Here is a 23,875-nt window from a genome sequence, read left to right on the forward strand (position 1 = left end):
TATTTAAATTGTAAAAGAAATTAGAACTATACTAATATAATTTGACTATGATTTTAGTTTCTTAATCTATAAAGTATTTCTTTCATTGTGTTTGGATTAATTTTTAGGTATCAATTTTCTTTTTTAAGTTGAATAAGACTTTTTTTTTACTTTTTTTTTCTATGTAACATGTTATACATGTGACCTTACTTATCTAATAATAAGGTCGTTGTAATTAAAAATTAGGTTGAGTTAAATTTTGTATACATTTATATAATTAATATTTTAATCAAATATATTTATAATTCAATTAACTTATTTATTTAAAAATAAATTTAAAATGAGTTAAATAATTTTAAAATATTATTAGGTTAATAATGAAATAATTAAATGGATCAATTTGAGCCAAATTCGTGTTATATAGGTTGACTCATAAATTACCTGTTTATTAATTGGGTTGTATGGGTCAACACGAATTTGGCTCAAATCCATTTATACTCAACCCAAATTCACAAAAAACATGTTGGGTTGGTATCATGTTGACAAGTTTGTGTCGTGTTAACCGAATCGTATTAAATTTTGTTACCTTAATATAGATAATTTAAAATATATATGAATATACAAATTTATATAAATATGTATTAAGATTTGCTACAAGTTTACAATTCCTACAAATATTGCTCAAATTTTCATTATATATATATATATATATAGATTAAAAAGAATTTGTTTTCATATTTAAAATTAGGATAAAAGTCAAATAAGACAAAGAAAAAAAATTCAAAATTATTTTTGATTCATTTTGGAAAGGAATTCACTACCAATAGTCCAAGAGAGTATTGAGTTTATATAACACAAATATACGAATGAATATTCAGACCCTGTTTCAAGGCTCTTTCAAGAATTCATGAGCTCCCAGCATCCACAATCAGAAGCTCCCATTTTCGTTTTCTCTATAGATTCCTTCTCTCTGTAAGATGAAGCTGTTGAGGCTGTGGAAATGGTATCAGGATTGTTTGGCTGTACATCCAGTGAAGACCCAGATCATTAGCTCTGGTTTGATTTGGGGGTTTGGTGATATATGTGCGCAGACCATCACTCATACCACAGCTAAGAGACATCACCAAATTGGAGTAAGTACCCATCAGCAGAACCCCAAATTTTCTCTTCATTTTCCCGTGTTTTCAGGTTTGGCTCTTTTTCACTGTTTGGGGCAGATTGATATTTGTGATTTTCTCTCTGTTGCTTGTGAATTATTTGCTTTGGTTCTTTGTTTGGGCAAGTGGGTGTCTGTGATTTAATCATCTTTTCCATATCTTGTGAATGGTTGTTTTGATTTATTGCCTTGTGTGTCCTGAGTTCGACTGGTAGACCTCATGGACTATTTGGGAAAATTTTGTTGTTCACTGTTTGGAAACCTTAACGGCATAAGGCTTGAGATTCTGAGTTGTTTTCTCTTCTTTTCATTCAGTGTTTTTGGCAAATAAGGGACTTCGGGGTGGTTTGGTTTGGTAATTTTGGGGGATTTCAGAAAAAACCACAGCATATTTTTCATTGTTCTTGAAGTTTTTGTTAATTTTTCCCAATGTTCTCTTTGTTTTATTCCTATCTGTTGTTTGGTTTGATGGTGAAAGAGTATATATTCACCATATGTTCCTGCTTAAGCCCTATACGGGATGTAGATTTCCTAGGGTAAGCTTCACAGATAGTTCTTTAAGCCCTATTGTCCATCTTTCAAGATATCGGAAGAACACTCAAATATGATTTTGACTTCTGCTTCTTTTTTAGAAATTTCATTTCTGGGCTCTGGCACAACTCATATATTTTTTTCATGGTTGAAAAGTATTAGATTTTGACATCACAATCTTAAGGCAAAATATCAAAGAGAAGGGAACTTTGATGTATGTTGTTTGAATGTTCCTTAAGTATCCACTTCACTGGATATTCTTTTGTTTTTTGGATGGGGTCCTCTTTAAGGATAGAAGTATTGCTTGAAAAAACTGCAGAGTAGAAGGCACCAGAGATGTTAAGTCAGTTTAATTGCTAACCTGAATGATGAATCCGTTTGGAGAGAAGGTTTTGCTAACTTGTTGCTAGTATGATCATAGGAGGGAAAGGGTGAGATGATGATAGGAGATTTGCCTTTAGTGTTGGTGATTTCTCCTCAAATGACATTTCTCACACTTCCTTTCTGTTGATTTTTCTTTTTGTTTTTGGTGGTTAAATCTAGTATCAGTGCTTGCTTTATATGAGACGAAGAGTCATACTTGTTGGACATTCTCTTTACTTTCAAAGTGGCTACGGATCAGGCCCTTTGGATCTGAAATAATTCTTTCTTTTTCATTGTTCTATAAAGGCATCATTGCTATGATTCCTTGACAATTTGCTTATGCATTTCCCATCTGGAGATCTCTTGGAATATGATTCATTCAGTGTGGATATTGATCCCTTGAACAAGTTTCCATAATTTTAGATTATTCATACTTTTCTGCTTTTATTTTCTTTGCCCTTTTCCCTTTGTGGAAAATCAGTAATTATGAATAGGTTAGATACTTATGACTTGGTTGGTGATATAGCATCTCTCTCCAAAAAAAGAAACATGTTTCTTTTACTGGCGCTCAAAGAAAATATTTTATTGCGAATTAACAAAATATTGAGGAATTACCCAATGTTTTCAGAACTAGACCGGTTATTGAACCGGAAAAATTACCGGTTCACGGTTCACTGGTCGGACCGGCGGTTGAACCGATGACATTATAAATATACAATTTATAAATTATTAAAATTTAAAATAAAAATAATAATTTATATATTATTTAAAAATTAAAAATTTATTTAAAAATAAAAAAATTAGTTTCAAATTAGAAATTTAAATTAAAATCATAATTTTAATTTAAAATTTTAATATTTATTTTACCATTAAATCGTATGTATTTCTTGGTCTTCATTTGAATGACTATTTGAAGAAGTTTGGAATAAGTCTAAAAAAAAAAATACTTGAATCAAGAAGTGGTGCAATAATAAATCTGAATTTGAGCGTTTGTTCATTATTTTACAAGGTTCACAAAGATGGTACCATGTGTCTTTTTTTTATCTTTCTTTTTTGGCACAATGAACAAACACATTATTATTATTAATTTATTATTATAAACCACCCCCCCGTCCCCCTCCTCTCCCTCTCTCTCTCTCTTCTCCCCCTCTCTCCCTCTCTTTGGAAAATCACAGAGGCATCCGCCAAAAACAAAAAACAATCTGAACTAGGCTTTCATTCATTGAGGGTTTGTGGTGCCGGGAGGGGGTTTTGCAGCGGGGGGAAGAAGAGGGGTGAGGGGGATGGTTGCAGTGGTGTAACGGCCGAAGATACCGTCGATGGGAGCTGGCGTCGGTGTCGTGGCGTGTTGGGGGCGACAGCTTCTTCACCTTCGGTGCAGATCACTGTAATTTTTTTTTTTTTTTTAAATAATAATTGAACCGTCTGGTTTGAATGAAACCGGCCGGTTAGCCGGTCAAACCGCCGGTTCCACCGGTCTAATTCCGGTCCAATTGACCGGACCAAACCGGAACCATGACGGGTCGACGGTCCGGCCGGTCCAGTCTGGTTTTTAAAACCATGGAATTACCCATAAATAAAATCATAATTTATTGATATGGGCCTTTTCCGCATAAAAGAGGAAATCTTTTGTTGCAATAGTGGTAATCTGAAATAGGGATGAATATTTTGGCATACTTGCATTTTTCCTTTTCTCAAACCTCATGTTTGCATTTAGTAGGAACATCTGGTTGTCCAAATTGCATAACTGGAAAGTTTTAAGTACCTAACTATTAATCAGTGGTTTAATGGAATGATAGTCTCTTTTCATAAAACAGGATGAAGATAAGGAATTAAAGATCAATTGGAGGCGAGTGGCCACCACAAGCTTGTTTGGGTTTGGATTTGTTGGACCAGTTGGCCACTTCTGGTTAGTGCTTTGCCCTGACTTTCACAGAAAGACTTGCTTATATACTGTTTAAATATTTTGGGGAATTTTTCCTAAGCTCATGGATATTGTGGTTGCCATGGGCTTCCTTAACTTTCTGCCTTTATACTTGGATTGCATGGTTTGTAAACCTTTCAAGTTCGAGTTTGCCCTTGGAGAAAAGATTTCTTGAAAGATCTATTCTTCCAAGACTTAATCTGAGTGCCTTTTGAAGAACTGTTGATAGAGGAACTTGACTTCAAAGAAGGGATCATAAAAATGGTTAACCAAAAAAAGGGAAAAGAAAGAAGAAAAAGAAGAAATGCAGCTTATTATGTGGGATGTTCAGAGTAAATAACGAAATCCCATCAAACATTTCGTGAAAATTCTTCCAACATCCTGAACTTGGTCCATTTGACCTTATTTTATAGTGTGATCCTTATTCAGAACTTCAAAAAAACTAAAATTTTCCAAAACTCAATGTAAGTTTAGCAGGATCCTCATACCGACGATTTTGCTAGGTTGTCAAAATAAGTTTTTCAAGAGGAAGATAGAATGGAAATCAGTAAATGTTGTCTCAATTCTCATTTTACTTTCCCTTGTGCAGGTATGAAGGATTGGACCGATTGATTAGGCATCGACTTCAACTGCAACCAAAATCCTTCCGGTTTGTGGCTGCTAAAGTAGCAATTGATGGGATCATTTTTGGGCCCTTGGATCTACTTGTGTTTTTCAGCTACATGGGGTTTTCTACTGGGAAGAGTGTTGCTCAAGTTAAGGAAGATGTGAAGAGGGATTTTCTTCCAGCCTTGATTCTGGAAGGGGGAATATGGCCCATTGTTCAGGTTGTGAATTTCCGTTTCATTCCCGTAAGGTACCAACTCCTCTACGTCAACTTCTTCTGTTTGTTGGACAGTTCATTTTTGTCATGGGTTGAGCAGCAGCAAGATGCTCCTTGGAAGCAATGGTTCACATCTTTCCTGGCTCTAAAAGAAAAAGAAGGCCAAGGTGGATGATCCCTCCCTCTCCCAAACTATTTCTTCTTCCGCTTTCCTTCCAAGCCCCATTGCTAATATAGCAAAAGATACATGTCTGAGAAGTTTTATCAAGAACCCGAAAATGCCAGCTTGGATTTTTAAAGCTGGTAATATGGGAAGTTATGAAGCCCCTCACAAGCTTACCACCTGGGTTTCTTCATCCATTTTTCAATAAAGCTCTTGTGACATTCTATGATTCTGCAATTTTTACTTTGTCCCTATATCAAATCATCAGAAGATGAGATGGGTTTTGGAATGTCTGTTCATCTTTCTTTTCCCTTTTGTCCTTTTAAACATTTACCCTGTTATGTTACATTTTACATAACATTGGAAATTGAGCTGCAGGTTTTCAATTTCATTTTGTGATTAATGCTGAACCAAACAACTATTTTGTATTAATTGGGAGCTTAGATCTTTCCTCAGCAGTTCAAGAGAAGTCACTGTGATTTTTTGGAGTTTTGGCTCACAGTTGAAGAACAGCCCTGAACCAGTATAGCAAGTAGTTTTAATAATGATGACTTTCTGTATCGAGAGTAAAAGAATGGAATTATAAATTCATTCAATTCTATAGGAGAATTGGATATGGTGGAAATCCTAACAAATGAACAGGGGATAGTGCAACAATATGATGATTAAGCACCGAGTGTTTGTTGAATGAATGGTTTCTGCAAAACCACCTAAATTTACATCCCAAGGTAAACAAATAGTTCCGGAAAAATTAGCCTAAAACTACATCTGAAGAGGAACAGAAGACTTCTGCAATATCAGCTATATGCCTCGGAAATTAGCAAAGGTCTTATGCATCCTTTGTAGTGCAAGAAGACATGATTAATCCAATAGAATTTAGACTTCATCCAGATTGTGTAAATGGTTATTGTCTACTTGTTCATACTGGTAAATCTACAAATGGCTCCCCAATTCACCTCACAATGGAATATGCATTATCCCAATCGGAGACAATCTTACCTTTTCAAGCCACTTTTAGTAGAAATGTCGTGGCATGGTATGCCTTTGTTCAGTCACCTCCTCATAAAATGTCTACTGACCCTCCACAGCTTCAAACTCTTAGCTGTGTACAAAGGGACTCCTTCCTTGCTTTTTATTGGGCTTTGCCTAATGTCCCCATAACCTCTCATTGAAAAGTTTAGAGAGGACCCTTGAACATTTTAGTATGTCTACAATTATTTCCCTTCTATTGTCATCACTGGCTCGTTCTTCTTGAGGAGGTTCCCAACTGTTTTCTCGGAGCTCAAATATAGAAGAAGCATTCTAACCTTGAACATTTCTTGCATCCCCTTGTTAGCCTTGGTTTTGGTTGAACCCTTTTAAGGCAGATCACTCGGTAGGGGCACCCATTTGCATCCAACCAACTTGGTGCTTAAATGGGACAAGTACATAACAGATGACAATTTGCTTGCACCACTATTCATGTTGCTAGAAAAATCCAGCTAACTTCATACCATCCATCACCAAATCCAGTTTCTCAGATAATCCAGCTCTTCGATAGCCAGCAACCAACAAGTCATAAGTTGATTTTGTTAACTTGTAAGAACCCTTTATATGTCCCAAAAACAAGTCCAGTCTCTCATAAGCTTCCCGCCTGAAGTATGCACAAACCACTTTCTCGATGTCATCTGGGCATCTGAATGACATCCCTTGCTTTAACATCCTCCCAACAGAGTATTCCATATCATCCAATCTATCTAACATGGCATGCATCCTGATAATTCCGCAATGCACCTGCTGCAAGACTGCAAAACTTTGATTCGAGTTCATTAAATTTAGAAGCAGCTCCTCCATCTTTTCCACTGTCCCATGTTCAAAATACAACCCCATGAGCTTCTCTGCCATCGACACATTAATCTCCCACTCACCATCCATCATAAACTTTAAGAGCTGTTCAACTTTACTAATGCTTCTCTGCTCACAAAGGCCCCTGAGTATATTCTCCAATATCTGCCCATTAGGCATGATCCCTGATAACATCATTTCTTCATAAAATCTATCAGCACAATCAAAATTTCTTGATCTAACACAACCCGAAATGAGAGATTCATAAGTTCGAAGATCTGCAGAGAACCCAGCACCCTTTTGGGCCAAGTACCATGCCTGCATGGCCTTATCGTTTCCCAAGTTTGAGTACACAGATATGAAAGTATTATAGGTTTCAGAATTGGGTTTACAGTTCTCTGAGCTCTGCATTATCTCAAATAAGCTAAGGGCTGTCATTACATTACCTGAAGACAGGCAAGTGTATATCAGTGCATTAAAAACAGAAGAAGTCAACTTGATTCCATGAGCCTCCATTGAATTAAAGACTCGCATTGCAAATGGGACATTTTGGACCTTGCTGCATAGAAATATCAACTCCAAATAAGGCACAAGGTCCCTCTCATTGTCTCTCACCATTTTCTCTAATCTCCATTCCAAGACCTAAACAATCAAACAATGGGGGAAAGTATTAGCAGAAGCATATTGTAGTTTTCACAAGATTTGTGAAAATTGGATAATCAGGGTACAAAAAGTTAACTGGCAATTTGTTAATTCAGAATTTTGGACATGTTTGGATTCTGAACAAAAAAAACATTAAACCCAGAAATCACCGACTAAGAAAACACGGCCCTGGTTCAGCAAATGAGGAAGTTCCAAACATGGAATTCCATATTCTTTAATTATTCAAACCCCAAACAAAAAAATACATGAAAAATCAGAATATGAAAGATAGGGCAATGAACTACGCAAATAATTCCAACAATTTCTCACCCTTAATCAACATAAATATATGCTCAAACATAAATGAGAAATAGAAATAATTTTTTTTTACACTCGATTTTTAATACTCAAACACGATTCAAAATTTCCTTTCTTTTCCTCTGTGTGTTTTCTCACCTACCAAATAGACCAATGGCCATTCTACAGCACTCAAAAGAGCATAAGATTCAAATTTCTCTTCGTTTTGTTTATCTCAGTTCTTTCTCAACAACAAAACCGCGGAAAAGTGAAGATAAAAAAGGGGAAGGAGAAAAAACTATAATTACCAGGTGAGCTTTCGCAGGAGATGAAGATTTGAGAGTAGTGAGGAGAATATCCCAGGAGAAATCTGAACTTTTGAAGGTAAAATTGTCCTCTGAATCGAGTACAGTTTTGATCCGAGAAATGGATTCCTGAAGTAATTTGATGAGCAAAGGATTTGAAACCAATGGCTTGTCGCAAAACAAGCGTTGAGATCTACAAGGAATTAGAACCAATCGAGGCCTTAAACCCCTTTTAGCTACTGATAAAACCCTAAGGACAAAGCCCATATTTTTTATTTCCTCAGTTCTTGCCCTCTTGGCGGGTTTGGGTTTTTGCAATGGGTTGATAGAAAGAGGAGTGTTTGGCTGCAGGGTTACATGTCTAAGCAAACAGGGGTCAAGGTTGTAACTTAGAAGGGTTGTAGTAAAGCCTCTGTTTGGGCATTGTCCTTTTTGTCTTTTTCACCCTCTTTTTCTTTTTCCATTTCAAACCCTTTGATGCCATTTATTAGCCACGTATAATTTGAAAAAATTGAACTTAAATTGCAACTAGTAAATGTGGTTTCTTCCTTGTAAATATTGTGTCATATTACGGCAGTGTATGCATGTCTAGACATTAAAATTAGGCTTAAATTTTTCTCTATTAATCTGTCTTACATTCCAAATAGAAAAGAATCATTTCTCTGAATGGAAAGGCCTATTTCAGGCCATCACACTACCAAGCCGTGGGCTTGAATTGTATTGTTCATTGAACAAGATGGGCAATTGTCATTCATCAGCAGCTCCCATCACATCACAAACTTAAATCAGCAGTTTGGATGAAGATGGGCAAAACATGGAAGAATCAGCACAGTAAAATGTAACAAATGCTACTGATGTGTCAAGCTACAGAGGTGCCTAAATGCAGAAATGATAAAATTAATACAGAACTGAAGCTGATCAAACATATCCTAACAGAATCTGAGAGAAAAACCGGGTCCTGAGATCAGGGGGAACAAAAACATTCCCCATCTTCACTCGAATTATACATTAACCACCGCAGCAAAAACGTCTGTAAAACTTCTTTTTTTTTTTTTTTGTTTTGTTTTCTTGTTACTTTATTTTCCTTTTCTTCATTTTTCCTCCTGGAGGAGCATTACAACAAAGAACCTTTGAGGAATACCTATGTTCAGCTGGGCACTCAGGGAGAGGGAGAGAGACCTATCTGCATGATGACTATGTTGTTCCGAATTTAGACAAGGCTGATTGGAATGAAGTTGAGAAAGCCTGTGACATACTTTGATCATCGGCCTTGATTTTTATTTGTCCTTTAGCTGATGAAGTGTTGATTATACACTCTACAAGAAAGGTTGACGGTTCTTCTGCCTTTTGCGCGAAGAAAAAGAACTTGAAGTTTGGGGCTTGACCACCTGAGGCAATGCAGTGGATGGAGTGGCCCTGCATGTGCCGGAGGAAGGCTTGAGGTCTTGTCAATGCAGCAACTCCTTGAGGACTCATGCTGTAATCCTGCTCCAGATAATTAACTCAAACAATCAGAATTTCGGAGAGAAAAAAATGAGAAATTGAAATGTATATCCATGCAGGTATAAGAAGATAAACTTAAATTCCGAAACTTAGCAGGAACTATAAACCAAACCAAATCTTTCCTCCCTTTCTCATACATCTCCTGTAAGAGAGAAAGAGGGCCATATAAAAATGAGCATCAATAACAAGACCTCTTTAGTCCTGTTACAGGCAGATTCTGCACAGCTAAAAAAGCCAAGGAGCTTGCTCCAGATAACAAGGAACAGTCCAGTCAATAACAGTTCAATCAAGATTTTTACCTATGTTTCCAGCTTAAAAATCACCATCTCAATTTTATTTGCTAATCATTTGGTGCACTACTTGCCTTCTTTAGCCCTCCAACAAGACCTCATCAGGTCAGTTTTATTATTTAAACCAAAGACTCATCGAGCAATGCAACTGTATCAGGCAGATGTTATGTTACGAAGTTTAACAAGCCCACCTACCATGCTCCACATAACGTGGAGAAATCCAATCAATAAAAACTCAATCAATATTTATTGCTATTCATTTGAAGCACTCTTTCCCATTTCAAACAAGACACCATCGCGTCAGTAGTAGTATTTCAAAATAAATTCAGTCACGTTCTATATCCCTATACAAATATACTCTAACTAGTTAGCCAGAAACATAATCCTAGTTCCAGCTTGCTCTCTCATCAGAGATTTCCAGACAGAATTGATCGTTTGGGCTTCAATGTCAAAAGTCCATGAAAAGAAAACATGTGGTCCTACTGGGAGTAAGCCAGTTATGTGAAAATGGAAAGCTAAAAGTTAGAAAACTATTACGCTTCAAAATTTTTAAGTTTGTTATCTACTTAGCCTATGCCCAAGGAAGAGGTTATATCTGGAAATATATGTGCAATTCAGCTTATTTTCTACGTCCATACGGCCTCAACTCAAGTTCCCTTGATTCCATAGTATAGTTTTCTAGGATGGAAATATCATCATGACCAATGGAAATGAACTTTGTAATCATCGAACACAGCAGAAAGTAGCATCGGCCAGAAAATAAACATACTACAAATCATTATGAGTTATGACATAACAAAGCCTGTGACCATATATAAGACTGAGAAAAAGAATTAAAAAAATCCTAGTTTATTTTATTTTATTTTTTGTATATGTAAAAATCATACCAGCTTAATGAATAGAAACAAAGGAAATATAACGAAGTTACTGGAATGAATAGAGAAGTCAACCTGTGATAAAGAAATTGGTAGTTGGCGCCATTTTTGCTGAAAGGTGCCTGGATCTAGAACAGCTTTTTCATTAAGCTTCAAAGGAGGAGGAGGAGGAGGAGATGCAGGTGCAAGTGGTACACCTAGACCGAGCAGATCATCAACGGCCAAGCTTGATGATGGAGAGTGGGATGGTACCATTGTGTTTGAAATTGCCAGTTCAGATTGCAATTGTGAAGCACCTGTGGGCATAGAAGTACCATCATACATAGGAGCATTGTAAGCAGAACCATTGTTAGTGGCACCTCTACTTTCTTCCTTCTCTGAAGTACTTAGAAGCAGATCCTTGTCATTTGCCTCAACTCTCTGAGCTGGAACGACATTATCTGCAGAATCTGCCCCAATAGATAGACTTCCAAGTTCGTCTGAGAACTCAAATGGGCCCCGGTGTTCCTTATCTGTAAACATGTAAGATGGCTGGAAGAAGTTTTAACTGTCAGTAATTTTGATCTGTACCACTGGACAAGTTATTAATCTATCACAGAAATGAGAACAGGATCAGCATTAAATATGGTACAGTGGAAAACAAGCATTGAGAAGAGGAAAATGAAATTTTCTGACGTCTGTCAACTCTATTAAAGAATACTCAGGGACTTGATCAACAGTAGCACAAACAGAGAAATCTGATGCAACTCTCTCTCTCCCTACATCCCTCCCCCCCTCCAAAAGGCAACACCATTCTTTTACCATTTATCCCAATGTAAAATGAACCCCATTTCCATCTAGCTTTAAGATGAATGGTAAAAACTCTATAACACCTCAATTATGAAAAACATTTGTTTGCTCTAACATTGTTCATAAGGTAACCCAGGATGACAAAGACAATTTAAATTAAAATAAGGAAAGGGAGGAGGAAAATTTCTGAGGCTTGTCAATTCCAGTACAGATACCCAGGAACCTGATTGCAGTACTACAAATGGGGAAATATGACACAACTCTGTCCCTCCCTCCCAGAGGAAACATTGTTCTTTAACCATTTATCATAAAGTAAAACGAATCCTATTTCCATTTTGCTTTAAGATGAATGCTTAAAAACTATACCATCTCAATTATGTCAATTATAGCATGATTCTTACAATAAACCAGGATGATAAACAGTATTTAACCTAAACTAAGGAAAGGGAGAAGATCATCCTGAAGTTTGCTGAACAAAATGTGCAAGGATAATCCTTTTTATATAAATAGCTAAAAGCAATTGTATTAAGAATGCCTAAAGAAGGGCACCCAAAAGTACACACGAAGCATACAAGGCACCTAAGGCCAAAAAAGAAGAGGGGTACACACAAAACTACATCCTCGCCTCACTTGCAACCCAGCCAATCAATGAAATCAAATGAAGACAACAAGCTAAAACCTACATGCACCCTGACCCAATCCAAGAACATGTACAAAATGGACCGTGAAATAGCTTGGTCTGCCAATTTGGAATCATCAAAGGCTCTCTGATTTCTCTCCTTTTATAAGGTCCAAAATAAGCACAAAGGAGCTACTCTCCATGCCTTCTTTACTTTTCTTCCCAACAAAAGCACAGGGCCAACTAAGAATGCATCCCTGACTGAAGATGACACCACCCACTGAACACCAAAAAGAGCAAAAATAAGCTACCAAAGCAAGGCTGCCATGGAGCAGTGAAGGAGCATATGATTTGTTGATTCCTCCTCTCCTTTGCACAAGTAACACCTGCTCAGTAAATACACGACCTTCCTTTTAGCTGATCCAGAGTTAGAATCCTTCCCCATACAGCTTCCCAAGTAAAAAAGGTAACCCTCTTCGGGACCCAAGGGTTCCACATAATATCTGAAGGGAACCTACTCAAATTGCAAATTACTAGGGAGGAGTAAAAGGATTTAATTGTAAAGAAGCCTTCCTTTGACACCTGCCAAGTCATGACATCCTCAATCCCTCTTCTAATCACTTGCCCTAAATGTGCAAGGATAATATGGAGGAAAAATCTCAAAGTATGGTATCCCAATTGATTGTGAGAGTGAAGGAAAAAGTAGGTTGGAATAGCCTATTAAGCTGTTCAACAACATTTTGAAAACCAGGAACCAAGATATACTTGGGAGAAATACTGCATACCTATTAGGGGAAGTATTTTTTCCAAGATATGGGGTAAATTTGATAATAGGTGGGGAATTGTTCCAAAGATTGCTGAATGAAATTTGAAAAGATGATGAAGGTAGAAGCAGTATGTATGGTATTCCAATTCATTGGGCAAGGTAAAGGAGAAAGTGGATTGGAATACTTAACTAAGCTGCCAAATAATAACGTATTGAGAACTTCAGAATTAAAGATACCTGTAAAAGTATTGCTAATTAAAAAGAATTAAGAAAAAGGGGTTGAATCAATTCAAAAAGTTGTTTTTAGAATAGAGAATTTTTGTTACAACTTTTATACGGAAACTCCATCACCAGCTGTGCTGACAAGTGACTGGTGATAACAGAGCTAATCACATTGCTGGCAGGAGGGAGCTGCAGTCACGGCACAGCAGAGAGGTGCTGATGCTAGCAGTGTGAGAGATCATTTTCCTCACTGTTTAGAGGAATTAAAGAAACTCAATTCTCCACCAGTTTACCTTGTAGCTTATCTTATATATATTTTGCTCCCCAATACTCCTCCCAACTACGTTGCATTTTTCTATTCATTTTTCCCTGACTCTTCCCAGGAACAAAACGGAGCTGAACACTACTAAGAACATTCAAAAGGAAGTCTTAACTAGCATGCAGAAAATTGATGAGGCAAATCTAAAAACATAAATATTTTAATTAACTGAAGATTATCAACTAGCATACAGAGAAGTGATGATGAGGCCAGTGTATGCTTGTATGCGCATGCACTTACAGAGAATCACAGAACAAGAACTGTGTTGCCACAGATAATTGGATTGCAGTTCCAGCCCCATGCCCACAAAAGAATTGTTTCAACCTATGAGCCACATTAGAACTCATATGCATGATTTCTGATCTCTTAGTACACTAGAACTTTTTTGGGAGGGAGGGAGGGTTGAGGCCAGATGTGTAAAGGAAGTTCTAAAAGGCAACTCGTGAGCTAAAATTAGAAAACCCAAAATAAAAAATAAAATAAAATAAAAGGTTGGATTTTGCACAGCATTTGCAATGAAGGTTCATATCTATCTAGAAATCCCAATTGTTTCAATGGAAGTAATTTTAGGTAAACTATGTTAATATCGATGATCAGAAATCACTTGGCTACAAAAAGAAAAGATTAGAAACCGCTTGATATACCTTTTGATATACAACAGATAGACTGTTAAATTCGTCAAATATGCGATCTTTGACTTCACTGCTTTGAGTATCTGCAAAGACTGAAACAGCTTGCTTTGGAGGGTTCACAACACGCTCTGCCACAGATACATTGTATTGCAAAAGCCTGTAGTAGAATAAGGCTCTATCATGAACATCCTGCAATAAACTCAAAGTTCAATAGACCATTCTAGCACAACCCACTCCCAACTATTAAACAAATGGGAACTAGATATTTCTCAAATTTTAGAAAAAAAGTCTTAAAAATAAACTGCACCTGGTGAAAATCAGCAAGACCAGCAGCCAATGCAGCTCCCAATGCTTTCTGAGTCTCAGGAGGCCTTTTCAGGAAACACTTGAGTACTGCTGTAAGAAGATGCAATCGAACCTGTCCAACAAGATAATCCATTACCTCAAAGTGACTGCCATAATCAACAATAGAATTTGGGACCTGAATTTGAAATTTCTAACAATGCTTAAAAGAAAATACAGTGGTAGTTCAGATTTTGAAGTATGCCCGTCAACAATGTATAACAGAAAGTTAAATTCTCCTTTAATAAAACAGAGATACTAGTAGATAAATAAGTTGCTGTAGATGCAAGAGTGTACAGGGGGAAATTAGGACTTCATCCCAAAGTAGGTGGATCTCAAGTTTCAGTCACCTCCCTGAAATCAATAAATTTGAATTCATGTATACAATGCATACTTAAAGAAAATGCAAATGAACTCCCTGATATGCATAACCACCAAAAACCTGCTTCATATTAGTATCCAGGATATGGCTCATACATATGCATGCAGTGCATGCTACCTTAGTAATGAAAAAGAAGTCATTTTGCTGAATGAGGACCAAAAACATGTTCAAATTGCTATCCAGGAGATGGCTCTATATAGAAATGGAACAGCTGAATAGGCACTTTTCCATCTACACAATCCTATTCAGGGGGGACCATATTAGGTCTTCTCCAATTGAAACAGACATGTACCACCTTCCAGTATAAGAAAAAAGAAGTCATTAATGCAGAATAAGGACCAAAAAGGTGCCTGGAGATGCTGCGCAGCATATGCGTCTAGATAGTGTGGGATGGCTGTAGAGATGTTTGGTAAACAAATCTAATATTTGGTGGACATTTGGATTTGCCTCCAATTGAGCTCACATTTAAGAGCCTGATTACGAAGGAGCAAGATTAGGTACTATCTTTCAAACAGGATTATTATTATCATTTAAAAAAAAAAAGGGGGCAGTGCAAGATGGAATTTCTGTGCACGGTTTTTAAAAAGAGAAAGAAGTAAGAAAGCCTCTTTCCAATTGATTCCCCACTCCTTTTCATTTATTTTCTTTATTTTACTTCACTATCCATTAGAAGGTTAATTCAATGTTCAGCCCAAACAGCCAAGTTTACTAACAATGAACACACTTTAGATAATTAGCCAAAGAAGTGAGCAGGTGCTAAATAAAAAAGGTAAAAGATGACAAAACTCTAGCAACAGGGAGCTCAATTACCTCGGCAGAATGCTCATCATCCCAATTGTCAACTACACTTTCTAAAACGTAAGGAGCATCATGCATGTCCTGAGAATATTCCCCCAACATCCATATAAGAGCTGCCTTGGCCTTGGGCTCCTGAACATTTTTGCTGCTGATATTCCCAACAACTGCAATGCAATCATGACTCCATTGTGGATATTTCCTTAGCAGATCTTTTACAAGCACCTACATGAGAGAACTCCAGACTTGTATCAATCTGATTAATAACAGTTAAATCATATGCTCATGTTACTTCTATGCATGAAGAGCATAAATTTTTTTGGAGTTTGGTTCAATGTTCAAATTCAATCACAATAAAAATCCAAGCATCTAGGCACAGCTGTAAAAATTCACCAGAGTTTCAGCAGTCACATAGTCCTTCTCCATCTCAAGAAATTGAAGAAGCCTATCAACGATAGCATTCACATCATACTGCTGCAGTGCTATTTTCCCAACAGCCCGGATTGACTCTCTTGCAATGGGAATATCAACATTTGCAGCATATTCACATAATTCCGTCACTGTAATGGACTCAATAAGATCACACATCAGTCATACTTGAAAGTTTATGGAGAAAAAGGTGGGTCACCAAAAGGACAGAACGCACAGTTACTCATGCAAATATTTCATGTGAGGCTTTAGTGAAAATGAGATGTTATTTGCTTACCAATTTCATAAGTATTGCTCTCATTTGCCACTGCAGTCAACATTTCGAGTTTCAACTTCTTAACATAAGATGGCTCATTGTACTGGCAATAGAAGTGTTTGTAGTCGGAGGAAAATAGAATGGGTGCCCGCATCACCAGGAGATGAAGGTGGCTTAAAACTGCATAAGATTGTTCTTGACTTCCTGAGCTCACTAAGGTAAGCAAAGGGGCTTTAATCCGTTCATACACCTGAAAATAAAAAATAAAAAAATCATTTAAAGAGTGTCGACTTTATCCATATTACATAAGTCATATAGGACAAATCCAGTCACTCCCAGCACCCAACACATCAAGGATGTATCATCAATAGAGATGAGCAACAAACAGGAAGGTTAGAAATAAAGTTGTGCACATCATAACATGTTCTACAAGTCTATGCAAGCAAGGTAAAACGTTAAACTTCACAAGAAGCAAATAGACATGCCCTCAGTCAGACAGAGTAATATCTCTCCCCATCAATATTAAATAAATAAACATAGCAATTAACCTAAGCAGCTGCTTAACCTTGATACCAACAGAAAGATACCAAGTAAGCAGGGTTTGCACATTGGACTAATAGCTGCTATGCACATGAAGTAATTATAACCCTCAAACAATCTACAGTGCTATAGTAGAAGATGAAGTTATCTAGGGCTAAACAATAGTAATGAAGAGCTGTTAGGATAAATGATGAGTTTGAGAATGTCAGGTTATGCTTATTTTATGGAGGTTTTCAAATGCATTGAGTCCTGATAGGCTAATCCACACCTATACTTCTTTATCTTCAATTCTCACATATCATATATTCATGTAACAGAAATAGAGTAGCAATTGTAGTCCACACGCAACTATGTATGGTCATAACATTCACTTTTCACTCTCACACCCTTATCATAACATCCACATCTTTGCTATTGGCAGAAGTAACTGAAATTCACAGAATCAGTAATATAGAATTTATCTCTACAATGATAAAGGATGTGGGCATGATCTGATTATCTGAAAGCATCTTCTGAGTCCCTATCCTCCATGATCTTGTACTGTCTGTTCTACAGAAATTAACTCCTATATCTGTCAACCCAGTTTCTCAAGTACTTGATCATTGCCAGTGATTCCCTTCAAAGGGACAAAATCCTCTGATTTCTGTTCTTAGGGGATGCTCTGCTATTTGACTGGGGTTGAAAAGTGGGGCAGTAGTTCTTCCTTCCAATATAGAAACTTAAACCCACTAGAAAATGTTTTGCAGTTTAGTTATTCAGTTGATTCCTAACACCTTAGTCCCTAAAACATCAAACACAAACAGGACCAACCCCAAACAAAATATTTCACAGAAGGCAGATTTCCTTTTTGCAGCCAGTTTTTGTTTCTCTTTTCCTCCTAATCTTTTTCCGAGCTCAGCAGCTTTCGTAATTTTGGATGCATGTACTCACGTTTCCTTTTGCATTAAAATTTTCAGTAATTCATTAAGAAATATAAAAAATACAAGCTATAGATTTCAGCAGAGTATTAATACTCTTTAATTAATCTAGGAGAGTTTCAAATAACCTGCTACTGAAACCATGATCTCTAATACAGAATTAAGGACTATTTTCTCTCTTCAGTTTCTTATTTAAGTCGAAGGAACCACTTTATCCCAAGAATGGTATCCAGAACTGTAATCCAAGAAATTTAAAAAAATCACAACAACCATGAAAAAGGAAAAAAAAATCCAGTAAAGGATCGCGAAGACAACTTGAATCATCCAGAGAGTCATTAATTGCAAAACTAAATGCAGTCATACCCTATATATGAATAACATCATTTAAGACCGAATAGCATGCACACAAAATGACCAAATTTCCAAGCACCTCCGAGTTGCTCCTCTAAGATTGTACAAACTGCTATAACTCTCCATTTGAAATATTGTTATAGCTATCCACTTCCAATAGTATATAAATTATCAAACAAGGTAAGAAAATGTTTTGCTAGGGTACCTGCTGATGAACATCAGCCATGGACAAGGTCAATTGTAGAAACACCTTGATCGTTGCTAGTACAACAGCACCATTTGCATGCTGAAGCCTATCCTCCAGGAGATTCATAATGTCAAATATTTCACTGTTATCTGAAGGTACATAATTAGCGACCAACTCAAGTACGAGACACTGTGCCCATTCACTGAATTCCTTGATCCTACACAAAGACATGCAACAAAGCAAAGCATCCATTCTTAATAAAGATGTAGTGTCCAAGGCATGGATAATGATTTATTCCAATGCCTATGAGAAAGAACATACCGATTCAAAAAGTAATATATCACTGGCTTGCTAAGCAAAGCTTCTCTCTCCCTGGATGCTTCCTCAGAGGTACTTGCTTCTGAGCTCCAGATCTCTTGTAGAGATGATAAACAATTTGCAACTACCTGACAAAAAAAATGAAAACCACTAACTAATACAACAAACAGAAATTCCATCCCCAAATCATCTGTAAAACCTGAAGAGAAGAAAAATAGCAAAAGATGACGTTCATCATTGTGAGGGATAGGTGAGAGAGAGATAGATGGATGGATGCTCCCGCACACAATATTTTATGTTACTCTAGTGACATGAAGGGAGGTAATAAAAAGAAAATTCTTCGGACATAAACAGAAACCATGATAGAGTCAATAGAAGTCACAAATCAATAGAAGTCATAAGGCAAAATAAAGATAAAGATCATCTCCAATAATCTATCTATTATGCAATTATGCTTAATTACTGATTTTCTTGCAAAATCCACAACAATTTCATAAAATATGACACTGGCACACCCAAAGGCCCAAGGAAGCACCTGAGCAACTACTTTAACATATTCTATGAAAAACAGCTAAGAATAAATCTAACAAAGTTTATCCCATGTGATTTCCTTTTCCTTTTTTGGATGAAAAACGAAGTTTCTCCCATGTGATTACTTCTTCATTTTTTAGATGAACTTATCTGCGATTCTGCATTGCAAACTTCAAAACCAAACCACAGTGTACATGGTATTGGAAATTAATTTCCAGATAAATAAAATTATTTACAGATTACACCCAACATTACCATATGGTTAATAGCAGCATTCCGTTTATTTCACAACGCTCATTATCTCCAATACAATTAAAAACAGGCATGTGATGTCAACGTTCATCAGCACAGACCAACATGACAAATTTGAAGTTTCATTCTTTTCTTTTCCTTTCCTTTTATTTTATTTTTTATTTTTTAAACAACAGAACCATATGCAATAGCTAAGGAGAATGGAATACTAAACCAAGCATTAAACAAGCGTACAAATGAAGAAAACTTGCTCCAAGAAAAGAAACCTCACTTGAGTATCTTGATCATTAAGCATTAAATGCTTAAGAATTGCTGGAAAATCTGCATCAACACATGTTGAAGCTGATATGTGATATAATTTCAGAACTGCACTAGCTGCCACCGTCCTTACATAACTATTACTATCTTTCAGCCCTGATCCCAAGGGACCCACCAAGTACTCCACCAAATTCGCCACTCGCAGCGAACAAAGACTCCTCAGAGCAAGCCCACGAATCATTGGATCCTCATCCTTACAATCCTTCTGAAGGAAATTGATCGTTAGAAGTGCAAGATCAGGATTTCCCTTAGCGTAGTTCCCAACATAGAGATAACACATCTTCTTCAGAACAATGTCAGATGTCACTGAACACATCACCATCTCACCAAAAAGCGACGACACATCGATGCCAATTGTCATGTATGAGATCACCTTCTTGAACAGCTCCCGCTTTGCATCATCAGCACCTGGTGCCCGGCTGCCAGCATGCTGCCGGAGCTGCAACTTTAGATCTGAGACTTCACCTTTTCTGGTAGGATTAAGGTTCAAAGAGAGTGAGATAGAAGTGAATTTGAATCATTCACAAATCACATCGTATTCTTTTTCATTCCCAGGAAAATGTAACTTTCACTCTGATTCGGTTTGGAAGTTGCTAAAATTGAGAGGAAATTACTAAAAAAAAAAAAAAATAGAAAATAATAAGCACGCGACTCAACTAAGGAAACCAATCATCTTAAGCTCAGTTAAGAGCATAATTTTATTTCTGAGCCTCAAAGTTCCAAGTCTGTTCCTTCTAATTTCCTAATAATGAAACAGAGCATCACAAGATTCAAACATCCAAATTTCTTTAGTTTCCTACAGTTGTTTCAATGGCCAAAAGCAGACATTGACTGAGGGTTTCTGTAAGAGTTAAATTGAATAAAATTTTGATGACAACATACGAAATCAAAATATAAACTAAAATTCTCGCAGATACACTTTTCAATGCTTCGGATGATCGGATCCAACCATCAATCCTGTTCGAGGCTTAATTTTTTGCACTTTATTGAACCACCAAAACAACAAGATCCAATTTTGAAGAAATTTCTGAGCAACCAAACGGAGGAAGATCTGAATTAGGGTTAGAGCGAAATGGAAGACTTACCCAGAAGGTTGAGAAGGTGATGGAGATCGTTGAGATTGTGCCGGAGGAGCCATAGCAGATTCAGCAGAAGCTGGGGTTTTTGTTCGTCGTCTTCCGGCCACAGCCCTGTGAATCTGAGAAAAACTCTTTCACGAACATTAATATATATTAATTACGTCGAAATTAAGGAAATAAGTTACCAATGGGCGATAACTTTATTTTAAGCTTATGAAATATAATTTAATATTTTTTTTAAATATTGTTATTTTGTTTTAGACCAAAAATTTAGAAAATTAACAAATGGGGCTTTATTTTAAACTTCCATAATAATAGCATGAAATTTAAAGTGATTTAGAAAATGTTTCTACCATTTTTAACATTTAAACAATAAAAAATTTAAAGTGTTAAAAATATTAAAAGTATTTTTTAAAATTATTTTCAAACAAATTTTAAATTTTTTATGATATTGTTCCTATTTAATTTTAAATCATAGTATTTTATATTTCTTATCGTATTTAAATTGAATTACAAGAAATAGTTTTTTGATCTTATAAATAAAAAATAAAATATTCTCATATAACAATTTTTTTAGTTATTTTTAATTGTTTTTATTTGATTTTTAAGGATTATTTAAAAAAATAATATATATATATATAAATATGAAAAATGATTAAAAATAAAGTTTTATATATAAAATTCATTTTTAGAGATATAAAAAATATGTTAAAAACATTTGGGGATTTTAAATAGACATTTGTTTTATAAAACATAAAAAATAGTTTTTAAAAATGGTTATAAAAAGCTATTTTTCATAATCCTTTTTTCAATTTGTTTTTAAGCTTGACTAAATTTTTATTGGAAAAAATGAAGACTAATATAGTATTCATGGAACTCTTGATCTCTTACCATTGAGAATGCAATGAAAAAAAAGAGGGATTATTAAATAAATGTACAAAGAATGAGAAAAATAATAAAATAACAAAAACAATGGTATCTAAATGCACGTGTAACATAATTTGTTGCATTTTTTGATACTTGTGAAATATAATTTAATATTTTTAAATATTGTTATTTTGTTTAAATTATGAATAATAATATTTTACATTTTAGGTCTTGATTGGATTGAAGCTATGATTTTGTTTTTAGGGTAAAAACTATAATACTAATTTAACATTCGTGTGACTCTTCTTCAATCTTAAGAAAAATAAAGTTCAAAATAAGGGTGAAAGTACAAGACTAATAACAAAATAATGAGTATATAATAATAAAATCTAAATACATTCATGAAATAACTTAATTGGTTGCACTTTTCAGTACCATAACCAAATCAATTTTTATATCCATACGCATAAATTTTGTGAAAGCCTTGTAAGTCAAAGAATAAGAAAAATAATGAAAAACATAAATTTTATTAAAATTAAATTTGTGAGTTATGATCATGGTAATATCATTTTACAAAATAATATATGTTTATGATTTTTTCACCTTTATTATAATTTTGAAGATAATGATGAAACTATTTATTTGATTTTATAGGTCAAACGAAGGGCTCACATGACTTATTTTTTAATAAACTTATTGAAAGACGAAGATAGCATGTGTAGTACTTTTGTTATTTTTTGAACTTTGAAACTTTTTATTATTTGTCAAGTCTCTTTTCTCATATAGAGTCGTTTTTACCGATTCAAAAAAGTATTTCTATTGAAGGAAATCACCTTAGAATTAAATTTTAGAATTTCTCAATATTCAATTGTTTGATTTTAATAACTTGTCTTATTTATTAATGAAATTTACTAATAAGATAATATTTATTTATTTATTTATTTTTATTATCTTTTTACTTCAATTAGAATATTTGTTTCGTTTTCAAGATAATTTTTTTTTTTTAATTATCTTTTGACAACAATTGTGGATATTTTATTTGAAATGCTAAATTTTATAATCTTTCAGATTTTGTCAAATGTAATCTTTTTATCATGTTGTATGTCAAATGTGTGTCAAACATATCACTTATCGATCCCAAATTTTATCTAATTGAAAAACACATTTTTTTAAAGATTAATTTAATGATATTTTTTTCACTAAAAATTTTAATGTCTATAATATTAATTTGATTAAAAAAAATTATAATTATGTAAAAAATATATAAATTTTATAATTATCGTTACTTCTTCTAGAAATTTTGTTTTAACTTACACAATACGTTATTTCATGATTATTTTCAACATGGCGAGTTGGCCTTAAAGCCAAAAACAAAATACCATCAAACAAAGGTTTTTCAATGTGACAATTTTCATTACTTTTTATTTCACATTATTTAATTCATGCTATTTTCTAGCCTATGAGAAATTATTTTTCCCCTTTTTGAGTTTTGTATATTTGTTTATATATCACAAATAACAAACCTTAAATTTTATTTTTTTGTAACAAAAATTAGGAGGATAAAATAACAATTAATAAGTACACCATAAGTGGATGGGTCTCTTTATAACATTTTCAGTTTTAAAACTTGTATAGTTTTGTAACTTTTGTTAGATATTCATGGGTATTTTATGAGGATAGATTGTTAGTTTTGAAAACATTTTTTAAAAACAATTTTATGATATTTTATAAAACAAAATTATATTTGAAAACTTGAAATATTTTTAATATTTTTAAATATGTTTTTAAAATATTTTTTATATAGTTTTTTGTTTTTAATTATTCAATATATTTATATAATTATTTTTTAAAATTCAAGTGAAAATAGTATAAAATAACTAAAAAATGTTATTTGAAAATACTCTATGAAAACAATTTTTGATTACCAAACATGTTATCTTGATTTTTTATTATGAACAACAAATTGTTACCGAAAATAGTTGTCAAACGGACTCTAAGTATGTTACCTTAAAATTTAATTTTTCTTTTATATTTTTTTAGATTTTTCTATTGTCTTTAGCATATTATCTTCTATACTTTTTCATAGTAATTTTCATGTGACATTTTTTTTCTTTTTTCCCTTTTCAGTAAACACATCTTTATATTATTTAATATTTTTTTTAAATATTTTATATTTTAAATGATTTTTAAAACTTTTTATAAAAAATATTTTACTATTAGGGATGACCATAGTACAAGATCCATCACTCCATCCTAATTCCATCTCATTTAATTAAATTAATTTTCATC

The 23,875-nt window shown here is 34.6% G+C and overlaps 3 protein-coding genes across 4 annotated transcripts; 1 reads left to right on the plus strand and 2 right to left on the minus strand.

Annotated features, from left to right (window-relative positions):
• The first annotated feature begins 729 nt into the window (after positions 1-729).
• LOC100257619 (uncharacterized) lies at positions 730-5,330 on the plus strand. 2 transcript variants are annotated; one of them, XM_002284191.5, is made up of 3 exons: positions 730-1,112; positions 3,847-3,938; positions 4,543-5,330. In XM_002284191.5, exons 1-3 carry the CDS (start codon positions 957-959, stop codon positions 4,949-4,951), a joined length of 657 nt encoding a protein of 218 aa, XP_002284227.1. In that variant the 5' UTR covers positions 730-956; the 3' UTR covers positions 4,952-5,330. The 2 variants fall into 2 exon arrangements, with proteins under 2 accessions (XP_002284227.1, XP_019074957.1); XM_019219412.2 differs by having other exon boundaries at positions 796-1,112; positions 3,829-3,938.
• Positions 5,331-5,506: 176 nt separating this feature from the next.
• LOC100262795 (pentatricopeptide repeat-containing protein At5g02860) lies at positions 5,507-8,770 on the minus strand. Its single transcript, XM_002281546.5, has 2 exons — positions 8,011-8,770; positions 5,507-7,405 (listed from the first exon to the last, which is right to left on the minus strand). Exons 1-2 carry the CDS (start codon positions 8,272-8,274, stop codon positions 6,407-6,409), a joined length of 1,263 nt encoding a protein of 420 aa, XP_002281582.2. The 5' UTR covers positions 8,275-8,770; the 3' UTR covers positions 5,507-6,406.
• A 110-nt stretch (positions 8,771-8,880) lies between these two features.
• Positions 8,881-20,892, minus strand: LOC100252486 (beta-adaptin-like protein A). Its single transcript, XM_002284203.4, has 11 exons — positions 20,726-20,892; positions 19,594-20,110; positions 18,543-18,667; positions 18,240-18,438; positions 16,248-16,476; positions 15,935-16,101; positions 15,557-15,766; positions 14,330-14,440; positions 14,035-14,211; positions 10,751-11,206; positions 8,881-9,492 (listed from the first exon to the last, which is right to left on the minus strand). Exons 1-11 carry the CDS (start codon positions 20,776-20,778, stop codon positions 9,202-9,204), a joined length of 2,535 nt encoding a protein of 844 aa, XP_002284239.1. The 5' UTR covers positions 20,779-20,892; the 3' UTR covers positions 8,881-9,201.
• Between the last annotated feature and the right edge of the window lie 2,983 nt (positions 20,893-23,875).

The sequence above is a fragment of the Vitis vinifera genome, chromosome 4 (assembly GCF_030704535.1).
Source record: "Vitis vinifera cultivar Pinot Noir 40024 chromosome 4, ASM3070453v1".
Lineage (NCBI taxonomy): Eukaryota > Viridiplantae > Streptophyta > Magnoliopsida > Vitales > Vitaceae > Vitis > Vitis vinifera.

Coding starts and splice junctions, on each gene's coding strand:
- LOC100257619 (XM_019219412.2), top strand. CDS start 957: ATGAAGCTGTTGAGGCTGTGGAAATGGTATCAGGATTGTTTGGCTGTA. Junction 1,113..3,828: donor AGAGACATCACCAAATTGGA/GTAAGTACCCAT, acceptor ATGGAATGATAG/TCTCTTTTCATAAAACAGGA. Junction 3,939..4,542: donor GGACCAGTTGGCCACTTCTG/GTTAGTGCTTTG, acceptor TCCCTTGTGCAG/GTATGAAGGATTGGACCGAT.
- LOC100262795 (XM_002281546.5), bottom strand. CDS start 8,274: ATGGGCTTTGTCCTTAGGGTTTTATCAGTAGCTAAAAGGGGTTTAAGG. Junction 7,406..8,010: donor CTCCTGCGAAAGCTCACCTG/GTAATTATAGTT, acceptor TTGATTGTTTAG/GTCTTGGAATGGAGATTAGA.
- LOC100252486 (XM_002284203.4), bottom strand. CDS start 20,778: ATGGCTCCTCCGGCACAATCTCAACGATCTCCATCACCTTCTCAACCT. Junction 16,102..16,247: donor GAGCAATACTTATGAAATTG/GTAAGCAAATAA, acceptor AGTCCATTACAG/TGACGGAATTATGTGAATAT. Junction 14,212..14,329: donor GTCTTGCTGATTTTCACCAG/GTGCAGTTTATT, acceptor AGTTTATTGCAG/GATGTTCATGATAGAGCCTT.